Source organism: Papaver somniferum, chromosome 8 (assembly GCF_003573695.1).
Source record: "Papaver somniferum cultivar HN1 chromosome 8, ASM357369v1, whole genome shotgun sequence".
NCBI lineage: Eukaryota > Viridiplantae > Streptophyta > Magnoliopsida > Ranunculales > Papaveraceae > Papaver > Papaver somniferum.
In genome coordinates this window covers 51,790,623-51,804,554 of record NC_039365.1, presented here as the reverse complement: position 1 = coordinate 51,804,554, position 13,932 = coordinate 51,790,623, and the positions used below count along the sequence as shown (strand labels likewise).

The 13,932-nt window shown below is 37.2% G+C and overlaps 2 protein-coding genes across 2 annotated transcripts; one reads left to right on the top strand and one right to left on the bottom strand.

The window, feature by feature from the left end:
- Positions 1-3,191: 3,191 nt before the first annotated feature.
- On the top strand, positions 3,192-7,778 carry LOC113306989 (factor of DNA methylation 1-like). The gene is made up of 8 exons (XM_026555928.1): positions 3,192-3,388; positions 3,860-4,755; positions 5,257-5,438; positions 6,076-6,165; positions 6,305-6,592; positions 6,730-6,942; positions 7,189-7,428; positions 7,560-7,778. The coding sequence occupies exons 2-7, from the start codon at positions 3,867-3,869 to the stop codon at positions 7,420-7,422; spliced, it is 1,896 nt and encodes a 631-aa protein (XP_026411713.1). The 5' UTR covers positions 3,192-3,388; positions 3,860-3,866; the 3' UTR covers positions 7,423-7,428; positions 7,560-7,778.
- A 195-nt stretch (positions 7,779-7,973) lies between these two features.
- On the bottom strand, positions 7,974-13,717 carry LOC113306990 (DCN1-like protein 5). The gene is made up of 10 exons (XM_026555929.1): positions 13,441-13,717; positions 12,582-12,666; positions 10,370-10,444; positions 10,247-10,283; positions 9,794-9,877; positions 9,635-9,695; positions 9,425-9,531; positions 9,200-9,265; positions 8,324-8,484; positions 7,974-8,224 (listed from the first exon to the last, which is right to left on the bottom strand). Exons 1-9 carry the CDS (start codon positions 13,511-13,513, stop codon positions 8,389-8,391), a joined length of 684 nt encoding a protein of 227 aa, XP_026411714.1. The 5' UTR covers positions 13,514-13,717; the 3' UTR covers positions 7,974-8,224; positions 8,324-8,388.
- Positions 13,718-13,932: the final 215 nt, after the last annotated feature.

Here is a 13,932-nt window from a genome sequence, read left to right as displayed (position 1 = left end):
CTATTAAATTTTCTGCTGAGGATAATTCCCTTTTAAATTTGCCTCTTACTTCTGAGGAAATCAATAATGTAGTTTTTCAAATGTGGGGGGAAAAGGCTCCTGACCCTGATGGTTTTACATGCCTGTTCTACCAGAAACACTAGGATATTGTAGGGGAGGCTATCATTGACATGACTCAAACCTACTTTAGAACAAGGCATATTGCGTAAGTCTTTAGTCATACAATATTGCTCTTATACCTAAAGTTCCTCTTGCTGAAATTTTGTCCCAATACAGACCTATAGGGCTCTGCAATTTCATTTACAAAATTCTTTCAAAAACTCTTGCTAATAGACTCAAACTTTTCATGAATAACATAATTTCCCAAAATCAAAGTGTCTTCATTCCTAAGAGGAGTATTTATGATAATATTCAGCTAGCTAATGAGGCTATATTTATTGTCAATCATAATGACAAAGTTGAAGGCATTGCTGCCATTAAACTTGATATGTCCGAAGCCTATGATAAATTAGAATGGTCTTTTCTTGAAAGTGTCTTGACTAGAATGGGTTTCTCTAACCACTGGATTAAACTTATAAACCAGTGTGTTTCTATAGTTTCCTATTGTGTCCTCCTCAATGGTATCCCTACTGGGTTTTTTCAACCTGAAAGAGGCTTGAGACAGGGGGATCCACTATCCCCCTATCTTTATATCATATGTTCTGAAGCTCTCTCTTCTTACATTGACAGCCTTCTAAAGAAAGGAATTTTGGAAGGTATCAAAGTGTGTAAAGATGCTCTAGAGATGACACGTTTGTTGTTTGCTGATGATTCCCTTTTGTTTTCTAAAGCTACTGTTCAGAACTTTCAAATAATCAAAGACTATCTCCAAAAATATTGCTTGGCCTCTGGCCAAGAATTCAATTTTGATAAGTCTGGTATTTTATTTAGTAGAAGAATTCCTGAACACAGGAAAGCTCAACTGGTTAATATTCTAGAGATTAAGAACAGGGATTTAAGAGAAAAATATCTTGGCACTCCTACTGCGTTTCAAGCTTCAAAAATTCAAACTCATATGGGTATTCTCCAAGCTGTGGATGCTAGAATCTCTATCTGGCTACACAAGCTCTTGTCCCAAGCTGCTAGAACTACTTTGATCAAAAAAATTGGTCAAGACATCCCCCTTTTTCAAATGGGAGCTTTCCTCATCCCAAAACATCTCTGTAAACAAATATATTCTCATCTTTGTAAATTCTGGTGGGGAGGGACTTTAGACCCTAAAGATAGGAAACTGCATCTGCTAGGGTGTGACATTCTATGCTCCCCCAAGGATGAAGGTGGTTTGGGATTTAGAAAGGCTGAGTTAAATAACCTAACTATGCTGGCTAGAAATGCTTGGAGAATTCTAGAAAATCCAAATTGTGTGCTAGCCACTGTTCTTAAAGCCAAATACTTTTCTAGAACTGATTTCTTGAATGCCAAGTGCACTAGTAATGCTCTTGGACATGGAAGTGTTTGCATGCTATCAAAGAACTCATTAAGCCTTTCATTTCCTGGATTGTTGGGGATGGTCATTTCATTGACCCAGGTGTGACAAATGGATCCCTACTTTGGGTACTGCCACACCCAACCCTTTAGTCCCACTTGACCATAATATTAAAGTCTCTTATTTCATTGATCCTTCTATCAGAACTTGGGATTTGTCTAGATTAACACACATTTTGATAATGCTTCTTTTAAGAAGATTATCACTATTCCCTTAAGCCAGTTATACACTCCTGGCAGGAGGGCTTGAGATCTTTCAAATAATGGAAAGTTTTCTTTAAAATCTCCCTACATGGGACTTAGAGGACTTAGGCCCTCCCCTTGTAAAAATCTTTGAATGCGTATTTGGAAAATTAGGGTTCCCTACAGAATCCAAGTCTTTACATGGAAATCTGCTAGAAATGCTCTTCCTGCTAGAACTGTTTTACATACAAGAATGCCTATGCATAATGTTGATTGTGCTAGGCATAATGATCCTTAAGAATCCATAGTGCGTGCTTTGGTCCTTTGTCCCTTTGCTAGCGGTGTCTAGTTTCTCTCTGATTTTTGTATCAACACTCATTGTTTTCAAAATAAATCTTTCATCTACTGGTTAATGTTTTTGCTAACTGACCTCTGTGTCTAGACTTCTTGATGAGGTGCAGTGTCTCTTTGTTATTATCCTGTGGTGTCTCTGGACTAGTAGGAATAACTTCATTTTCCAAAACCTGAAAGAAACTCATGTATCAGTCTTAGAAAGAGATAGAGCCATGCTTTTCACTAGGAAACCCTCCTTTACTGTTTCTCCCTCCACTCCTGTTAATCTATGTGATAATTGGATGCCCCCTCCTTTGACTGGATAAAGTGTAACAGTGATGATGCTTATGATGATATTATCGGAGATAATGGTGCAGGATATGTGATGAGGGATTTCTCAAGCAAAGCTTCTTTTTGTGCCTCCTTGGTTTTTGAAGTAAAGTCTGCTGAAGAAGCTGAAGCCAGAGCTATTTGGGCAGTCCTGAAGAAAGCCTTGGATCAGAAGTTAACTCGTATCATCGTTGAAAGTGATGCAAAGACTCTTATTGATCAATTTTCAGCTGGATCGTTTGATGGAGACTCTCGTACGGATGCTATCTTTAAAGACATTCAGTTTTTTTCTTCTAAATTAGTAGTCTTTATTTTAAATTTTCAACCGCGTAATTGTAATTATGTGGCTCATGAGCTTGCTCAATGGACCCAAAAAAAAAAACAATGTCTTTATGTGCCTCCTGTCTGGTTGTTAAACGAAAAGAAAGCTCGAAATCTTTTAAGCCTCCGACCCGGGACCAAAGTGTAAGAAAGAGTGAGGTAAGGGCCTCTTCATTTTTGATAATAATTTTTATCACTCACTACAAGTCAAATGTCTTTGTCTTGGACGTAAAAAATCTGACCCCGTGCTCAGCTCGTGAACTACTACAACACTTACCTCGAGGAAAAAGTCAAATATAGGTATGCAGAGAGGTTGGTATGATACAACTCCACATAGAATAGAAACAAAGTAAAACATCAAAAGTTGTTTTGTAAAGGAAGTCTTGTGGATCTCAAAAGCAGGACAGTAGACTGTTGTTGGTGTTGTAAAGATTTCGTGACATTAATTATTGATGTACCCCCTATAACAAAGCAATTAATTCACTTGGAAAGGAAAAGGGGATTTTACTGTGACAATCAATTAATTCATGTACTACCCTCTCCTTCCTCCTTCTCTTACCAGACTACTCCCTTATGTCAGCCAACGTACGGCTTTGGTTTTAAAAATCTTTGAAGAAACCCCATAACTGAGCCCTCTCTCTCTCTCTTCCTCTCTCATAAACACTGCTGAAGAAGAAGAAGAAGAAGCCTCATTAAGGTTGCTCTCTGATCCTTTCTCTTTTGATGGATTAGTATCTGTAATTTTGGGCTAACCCTTTTGATTTTAAATTTATATATATATATATATATGCTTGGATCTTCTATTGTTGTTTGGGAGCTTTTGAACTGATGATTGCCTCTTTTTTTTCTAATTATTTTTTTGTGGCTTGATCCATTGGTGCATGTAAAATTCAGGAATGAAATGGTGGAACTTTAGGGTTTAGGATGCCTATTTAAACAGTAATTACCAATTGAAAATAATTCAAAAATAAATATAATTTTTTTTCTTGTTTAGTTACAGATTGATTTATTAGTATAATCTTAATTTACCACTCTCGTTTTAGCAGTAAATGCAATATTACTCTTCTAAATTAGGTTATACCCTTGTGCTCTTAGTTTTTAACTTTTCATTTATTTAGTATTTCCTTGGAAGAACAGAGTTTAAGGGCTTATTTGTTTATTTGTCCAGGTCACAAATGGATCATAGTTCTGAGGAAGAATCAGATATAAGTGATTCTGAGATCAATGACTACGTAGAGAAACCATATCAAGAAATAAAAGCAGGAAAACACAGAGTATGTTACCCTAATGACATGTTCAGATGCCCTTTTTGTAAGGGTAAAAAGAAACAAGATTACCGCTACAAGGACTTACTACAACATGCCTCCGGAGTTGGTAAAGGTTCAGCCAATAGAAGCGCAATGCAAAAGGTAAACCACCTAGCCTTGGCAAAATATTTGGAATCAGATCTGGCTGATGCGTCCTCAGAACCTATGAAACCTGCAGTGCAGCCAGAAACTGTTTGTAACCCTCCTGAGCAAGATGATCTGTTTGTTTGGCCCTGGACTGGCATACTTGTTAATCTTTCTGCCAAACAAGAAGATGAAAATGCATCACTATTTAAGGACTTCTCTAAGTATAAGCCTTTAAAAGTTCACATTATGCGGAATCAAGGAGACAATAATGGATATGCCATAATAGATTTCAAAAAAGACTGGACAGGCTTCAAGGATGCCATGGCATTTGAGAAAGCTTTTGAAGCTAGTCGGCATGGTAAAAGAGGCTGGAAGGAATGTGGGACACATCCTGTTACAAGTGTTTATGGTTGGTGTGCTCGTGCAGATGATTATGAGTCCAAAGGACCAATTGGGGATCATCTCCGTAGGAACGGAGCCTTGAAAACTATCTCTGATATCGTGGAAGAAGCTAGACAAGAAAAAGATAACATTGTAGCGGACCTAACCGACCAAATTGATGTCAAAAATGAAGATCTGAACAACATGGAAGCTAAATACAATGAGTCAAGTAGATCACTCACTAGGATGATGGAAGATAAGGACAGACTCCAGCATGCTTACATTGAAGGTTTGCAATCTTGTCCTTTTCTACATATATCTTCGTGTATAATTCAGCCCTTCTGTAGTTCCATGATCTTCTACTAGGTTGTAATACCTGTTTCCAGTCAGGTTAGATGTATTAGACTGGCTGTTATTATGGGGATGCTCTTGACCACAAGTCAGACGACATTTTCATAGATGTCTTACAAGACCAGGTGCGCAAAATTTACTGGCAGGCCATAAAATCATTTCCATATATGTTCCTTCCTAAATTATGGGGAACATCCTTACCCACAGTCTGAATCTATAATGTCTACCACTGACGGGGGTTACATTTCCAGGCCGCTTCAGGCACTGTTTAGTTTTAGCTAATATCTCTTTGGGCTAGAATTTTGATGTTTGAACAGTGAAACAAGCTGACTGTCGTTGAAGTTGATCTCTACCAGTGATAGTGAACGATTTTCACCCTTATATTATTATCTATATGCATGATTTGATTTGTGACACGTGGACCTTGTTTCTTCACCAGAAATGAGAAAACTTCAGCGGACAGCAAGAGAACATACTAGAAGGGTTCTCTGGGAGAATGACAAGCTGAAAGATGATCTGGACTCCCAGAGAAAACAGCTTGAGCTACGTTCAAAAGAACTGAACAAACAAGAAGCTTTAACTGAGCTTGAGAGAAGAAAGCTTGATGAGGAGATGAGTAAGGTAATACACTTTATCAACTGAAATGTGTGTTCTTGTCTGAGGCTTCTGAATCTGACTCATCTGGAAGATCCTTCGAGCTGAACAGTCATCTTAGACTCAGTTGTTTGGCTGAGCAATATTCATTTGGAATCAGTTTTTTATGAGTCAGACTTCAGTTCACTTAACTGAAACACAGAGCTCTCTGAATATGTTTCAATTTCATTGGAGAAGGATTTTGATTTCTCTGATGATTAAAAAAGCCGAAAACTCCGAATGTCTCAATTTCATTAAAAAAGGGGTTCAGTTTCTTTATGATTCAGTAGCTTGAGTTCCATGCGGCTTGATTTGGATGAGTATAGTATAGGCAATAATTTTTTGTGAAGAAATATGCTTAGTTCCCTTGCCATCCTAACCTCAGAAATCCTTGAACAATCTATATGAATGCAAGTTAGAACCCTGCTATTCATGCCTCAACCCTAGTGTTTGGTCTCCTGCGTTTCAATCAGCAGAAACTGTTAAGCAAGGTCATGGAAATCATGACCGTGTAGGTGTAGCCACTTCTAATGTTTTGAGGAGAGCCTTGATTTTTACAGCAGTAATGGATATATCATTATTTCCAGGTCTGGATATTAATTTTTTTTTTTTTTGTGACTCTCAGAATGACGTGAAAAATAATTCGCTTCATATGGCATCTCTGGAGCAGCAGAAAGCTGATGAAAATGTGTTGCGGCTGATAGAAGATCAAAAGGTCTGCTACTTTTTCTCCGTATTTGTTGGCATAGTTGCTCCTAGCGTACCTTCCTTAGCAAAATTAACATTGCTTTCATGAACTAAAGTTTTTTTTTTCTAATTTATGATTTTGGTTGGAACTGTGAGTGAATAAACAGAGAGAAAAGGAGGAAGCCTTGAATAAAATTCTTCAACTAGAGAAGCAACTGGATGCAAAGCAGAAGGTAGAGATGGAAATCGAGGAGCTGAAAGGGAAGATACAGGTGTTAAAGCACATGGGTGGAGAAGATGATGTAGCTGTTAAGCAGAAGATACTAGAGATGGCGAGAGAATTGGATGACAAAATGGATGAAATGAACGATGTGCAATCATTAAACCAAACCCTTATTGTCAAAGAGCGGCAGAGTAATGATGAGCTACAAGAAGCTCGCAAAGAATTAATATGTGTAAGTACTTTCTTATCCTAAAGATACTTAACTTCAACACTTAGTACTCATCATTTAGTTTACACTAGTATCGTGCAATTAGGTTCAAACTTCAAGAATTCAGATTAAGTGATCAGAGATTTCTGTTTTCTCACCAGGGTTTAACGGACATGTTGAGTAGTCGTACCACGATTGGTATCAAGAGAATGGGAGAAATTACTGACAAGCCATTTTTAAATGCGTGCAAGGAAAGATTTTCAAATGTAGAAGCATCTCTCAGAGCTGCTCAATTAAGCATCATATGGCAAGAGTATGTTAAGAAACCAGATTGGCATCCATTTAAAGTCATTGTTGAAGATGGAGAGTCCCGAGTAAGTTATCTTTGTTTTCTTCCTCGATCTTATGGTTATGCCTACTTATTTATCACCCCTGTGGGGCTTCATGGATATAAGGCTTCAAAGATACACCCACACATTACGAAATGAAATATTACTCGAGCTATCTAAATTCATTCATGCGATCCTCTAATAGTATTTCATTTAGAGAAAATAGCAGTAGTTTCTCCCTATAAATCACTCTAGGAGACATTTATAAATACAAAGGTATACATGATGTAGGAAGTAATAGATGAAAACGATGAAAGGTTGAAAGATCTTCGGAAAGAATATGGGAACGAGGTTTATGAGGCCGTCACAACAGCCTTGAAGGAACTTATGGAATACAACCCCAGTGGGCGGTACATTGTACCGGAGCTTTGGAATTTTAAAGAAGGGAGGAAAGCCACGTTAAAGGAGGTAATTGCGTATATATTGAAGCAATTGAAATCGGCACCTAAGCGCAAAAGGTTTTGAGGAGAGGTTAGTAGTTTTCCTCATTTCATTTTTTATGTATTACTATGACATCTCATTATATAATAATATGGCAACTGTTGGAGCCTGGACACTGACTGCTATTTTGAACTAATTACCTTTGCTTCTCTCTCTTTCAGGGTTTCTTACATGCTCGGCTTTGCTGTCCATTTGTTCATCTTTTAAATCAACTTCCTTTCGTTTCTTGTAACCATCTTCATCTAATCTTTGTCATGTTCCAATGGAGGATCATTTTGTTTAATTTATCCGGATTTTCTAATTTGGATCAAACTTTAACTTTCCCATCATTGGTGGTGCTCTATCATCTGCCCCACATGATTGGGACAGTATTCCATGAACTTTCTTATATCTTGCCTGAATTGCTAAAAATAGCAGAAAGGCAGTTCGACTTTCAGATACCATTGGTCAACACTATGTGGAGCTGACTACATGCAAATTGTGCAACCAATATCCAAAGCTTGAAACTACATGCAAATTCTGCAGACTGTCAGATTCCAAATTTCAAAGCTTGACTTTTGCATCCAACACCAAACTTCCAAATATTATTTTTTGATTACTGACTTCCCTGTTTGCTCGGTGATTGTAGAGGGTTGGAAGCATGACTATTTTTTGGAACGTGATCTTAAAAGGTTAACAGTTTTAACTATTATCAGTATTCTAGTACAAAATAGTAACACAGTGCCTGGCCTTACAGAAAACTGCTAAATGCCTGAGAAGACAGTTCCTAGGAACGGAAAGCTGCAAGCATATAAATCAATGCAGGAATGAAGTTCCACTAGCCCAGCTGCACATAGATCAAACATGAAAACAAAATGGAAGTAAGGGCATTTTGAGAGAGAGAGTACCGTTACAAGTCTATATAATAAAGACATCAGAAAAATACCTTTCGAATTACCAGACCAATCATATTTGGTAACGCATAGCCACACCAAAGAAGTTGAAAACCAGCTACCTTTTCTGCACTTTCATCCGGTCAACAAAATTATCCAGGATCAAGGGCCAAGCAAGGTCTGGGTCATAGTTCTTCAGGTCTGGAAAGCTTATCTGTTAAATAATACAAAAGTTAAAATATGCAACATATTCTACAGCTATAACCCAGATGAGGAAAAAAAATAAAGAAAAAATAACAAAACATAATTTGTGGAGACGTAACCGCTACTGAACCAGGAGGCATGCAGGCTGCAGCCGTGCTTCCATTTACTTTATTGACATGCATCTTATAAATGTTATATGGCTATGTGCCAACTATGTGCGTGGTCATTGCGCAGGCCAATTTGTGGTTTTCACCACACTAACAAAATTAAATTTCTTTGGGCCGTGGGTTCAATCATACAGCATAGAGGTAGGAAGGGGCTGTGTTAAAGATCCCTGTGTTATCTTCTACAGGGATCCCTAGTACCCGAGAGAATATCTAGGTGGGAGTCCCCAACTGAGGTCAGCATGTGTAACACATTTCTAAATAAAATCTCATCGACGAGTACTCTTTATCTGTTAAAAGCAGGTAGGCCTTTCTAGCGGAATTAAAAACTGGTTATCTGCTACATTAAAGAGTTTTGATGACTTGGTCCCATATAATTCTTGGGGGACTCATGCATTGAAAGCATGCAATGACTTGATAGTGAAACCAGTTTGTATGTAAAAGTTGCTTCTTTTACATCATTGTACCACAACTTATACGAGGAAAAAGCATTTTCCTTCACTCTGTTGTTTCTTCTAGGCAAAGCAAGAAATACATCAGAAAAAGCAAAAACAGCCATACCTCGTTGCAAAATCGAAAAAAGCCCATCCACTGGTCCATGTTTATAACCTTATAATCATTTTGACACTGCCAAAACTCATGGAAAGCGGAGTCAAAATAGTATTGTGCATAAAAACTCAAAATGTAATTGGTCTGACTAAAGAAGACCCAGGTTTATATGGGTAAGAAATAAAAGAGATGTCAGTTTGAAATCTCAGATTTCTAATTAAAGAAAATGCTAATTACCTTAAGGTACTCAACAAGTGAACTAACTTGGGGAGAAAATTGAGAACCTAAGACGAGATCCAACAATTCACAGATGCTTTCTGTATCGATACTCTTTTGCTTCTCCTCTGCAACCATTAATAGAAAAATTGAAAAGGGCGACAGCAATGGCATAAGTATGGGAGAGGTCGAGACTAAAGAGTGTTAAGGGACATCTGGAACCATACATACCTGTTAAGCAGTATCGAAAGGCATACGAATAGAAATCCAAAAAATTGGATGGTTTCCTGACCTTTAAAGAAAAAGAAAAGAGTCAGCACCAGATAATGTTGTCACGAGGAATCCAGTCTTTTACACCATGTCATATTAAAGTTGAAATTAAATGGTAACCTCGTTCACCAGACCCGCGAGTGCTTTTTTTAGTTTGGCTATAGTATCCGCATGTAATGATTTGAGGCCAACCTGCCATTCATCCTGTAAAAAATAGGATTAGTAGAAGTTCATGCATGAATGGAAACTGAAAGCCCCTCACTTCAGAGTACAGTCGATTGCAGTTCTCACATGCCAGTAAACACCAACTCAACCGAATGCCTAAACAACTAGATATTAGCGAAAGAATATTACTTGAACCATAACCCAGTCATGCAAAATGACATAAAAACCAAAAAACACCTTTAAGCAAACTACATTTCCTGCTAGCGTATATGATCGTACATCTACGGGCAAGAAACAAATTTTTAGAAAATATGTAAGACTAAACTTACTTCCTGAAGTAAAATAATTAATTCTACGCATGTAATTATAAAATTAAGTTTAGACATGATAGTATTGAGATGTTCATACCAGAGTGAAATATCCCTGCTTTTCAGATTTCATCTTCCTGGCAAAAACAGCCGATCAGATCGAACTCCAAGTTAAGAATTATAAATGACTGAACTTATTTTAGATAATGTTTCTTCAGTTTACCACGCAAGCATCAGTATCCTAACATCAGTATGATCCACTCCCAAATCTGAACAAAGCGCCTCAATTCCTTCTGGCCTGGTCAACCAAAAGAAATCAGTGTGAAGTTTCATTTCCACGAACAGGAAATTTATGGATGTTTTTATCATGGCTTCATTACGGAAGACCCCTAAATATCTAATATATTAACGTAAATCAAGATAAAGCACCAAGTTGAAGGGCATCGAAATTGAAGGAAACCAAGTACAGGACACATGCAAACAACAGATCCATGGACTCTAAACATATTACTTCCACAATAAGAAAATAAAACTTGTTAAGATCTGTAACATCAAACAAAACCAAGAGAAATTTTATGGATTCATAACGTCAAAAACATATAACAATTTATTTATACCCTAGCCTATAGTTATCGGTATTTGATTAGTGTCGTATTGTTAGAGGATGTTCACTTACCCCTAGTTCACCTATCATAATCATGAAGAAAGTTAATGGAATTTTATTTTCTACAGTTTGCGAAACCATTTCCTCTACATACCCCGAACTTCTTCTTACTATTTTGTTAACCAATAAGCATCCACTAGTTTTATAACTGATGTGCCATGGAAGAGAAAATGAAAAAGAAAAAAAAAAGAATGTCATTTTTGTGAATTGCTTCCTGCGACATTCCCTTATCCACCGCGACGCGTATAGTGAGAAATTTAGCAGTTTTGACAACTATAACGACATTCATAGTGGTTCAACACCATTGGCTAACAGGTTTGTGTCTTTGATGGCAAAACTTCTTTCAAGAACTCTCAATTAAATTACTGTTGCTTAGAGCTCTTTGGTTTCTACATCTCATCCACTACAAGAAGAAAAACCTTCGTCACAAGGTGTCATTCAGATCATAACCTGGATTTAAGAATCAATAGAATAAAACTTCATGAGATGAACTACCTGAAGTAAAAGGGTTTCGGAAAGATGTATGTGTCGGGGTAAAGGTTATGATAAGTATTCCATCAGTGCAATTACAATGTGAGCCTCTATAGGTAAGAAATTTGTGTTCCTAAAAATTGCAAAATATATTGAAATGCCTTTTAGCAGACTTAGGAACACTTAACTAATTGCATAATGTCAATAAAATGTAATTTGACATGTGACCCTAGTTAATATTGCCAAAGGGAGCAAAGCCTCGTTATCCCTATCAAACATTGGAGTCACTTCACATAGTTAGCAAAAAATATTTAGGAATTTTCTACTTCATATAGAGGGGTATTGACAGTCAACACTCCAATTGGGTGATTAGAAGGGGATACACGGCAACTTCTACAAACGATGATTACTTTACACCAAGGCCTCCGAGAACACCTGGTAGTGACCCGGAGGTCCCGAATGATACAAGAGTCAGCATCATAGAACCCAATCCTATTTGGTTACACTTGAGTAGGCTTTTAGAATCTGCATCCTCTATATCTGCCTACAGATCCCGAATGGGGTCATCCTCGGAGGAGGTACTCTAAAGTTTAACCCATCATGCATGACAAATGACAATTACCCACCCGCACAACAAGTATCCGTCCTCTAAAGGTCATATCCAATGTAACTTCCTCTGCGGGTGACAGGCAATTATGTGCTTCAGATACAGTACGTGATACTAGGCCAAAATCTATTATTCTCGTGGTAGGATAACCAACTGGCTACACCAAAAGATAGAGAGGCGGTACTGAGGTCCTGATTTTGAATTCCAGATTCTACTATCTTACTACACATAGATATTTAGTCATCAAATAAGGTACAACGCTTAGTAATTCATTTTCCTCACATAGCAATTCCATATTTTTTGCTCTAAGAAAACCTTAGTAGTACATACAATCTTGACTGATAAAAGAAGCACGAAACCAACTTGATTGCATGACACTCATTTAACGAATCCTTATACAGCAACTCCCATGCATATCCTTCTTTTCAATCTGGAAGCTTTTATAGTTCCACTTTATATAATAATCTTTTTCGTCAAAAAAAATAATAAAAAAATCTATGCATATCCAACATACCAACACAAATATTGTAACTTAGCAAAGTAGCTTTTATTGTCAGGGTAAGAGAGGAACTAAAATATATTTCCTGAATTCGTGAATAAGAGAGATCTGATGAAGATCAATAAGTATCAAACCTCAAAAAATTCAATCATGAAGCCATTAATAACATCAGATTAAAGGCAGAAACCACTTACTCGATCATGTTTGTGGCCCTATTTGCATATGAGTTAAATAATTGGCCAATTCGTTCCAACTCCTTGGTAACCGCTTTGCCTGAAGCTGAAAACATACATCAGTGTAATCAACACGAAGCCGCTTAAAGTATTACCAACTTCCAACTTATAATGCACGCAATATACAAGAGACTGTGCCAGTGCCCTGTGCATGAATTTAATGTGCTTGGTTTATTTACCATGTGATGATAGAAGATTTCTATTTGATATTGATCATAACGAAGAGATCACTCTCCAAATACATCAGTTGTTCAATTGTTTGCATGTACATGTCATATCATAAAATTGTACAGAGTATAAGAAATAGTATTTATCAACATAGTGAGCCGGGATTATAAATTTTGAAAGGTGTCTACAGAAACGCCCGAGATGGCTTATATTATACTGCTTACTCGAAGTGTCATTGTAGAGGGTAAAGATACACATATACTGGCACATGGCTAATTGTGCCATTTGCCTCCTTAGCATTTGCAACTCTAAAAACTACCTGTACGTTTAAAATTTTATGGAGATCTTTCTGTTCTACAAAAAGGACCAATAAACCAATTCTAAGCACATGATTAAACATCTCCAAATTTGAAAGAATTGGGATGAGACAGTGTCATATCAACCTAACCCTGACCATACTAAAAGAGGCATGTAACGAAAACCTAAAATCCTAAATGATTCACTGTCACGATCAGTCACAGCCCAAAAGCGGATATACATCAGAGAGAAACTTACTAACAAGTACAATGTATCAAAGAGCCGCCAAACTGGAATTTTCGTTACAGAATTGATGTGAATAAAACTAGTCTAGGAAAATAGAGCGACTGATTACCCGTTCGGGAGAGATCAGCAGAAGCTGAAGGATTTGTTGTCCCAGTTTTCTTGGTCGATGATCTACGAATCATTGTATTGTACGACACGATACAATCCTCAGAACTATTTGTAACAAAGGGTTTTGACGCTAAGGAACGAAGGATTTAAATTAGGGTTTTGCTAGATAGTCGCAGGATTTTTCAAATAAAGAAGACGAGCGGTGGGGGATCCCCCAACAAAGCTTTGCTAAACCTCGTTGTTGTTTTTTTTTATTTTTTTTGTTTTGTTTTGCCAATTAACAAATTTCAATTCATTCAAATCAAAATAGTGATTACATGTTGGCTTACAAGATTAACAAAAACATCAAGATAATCAAAACCAAAATCCTCATGCAAATAAGAATATCAATTACAAGTAGGTCGCAAAGAGAAAGAGCGATAAACCGCAGAGATACCCATTTTTTGATTATGTAAAAGGGAAAGATGATGGTATAATCCGGAAATTATTCCGA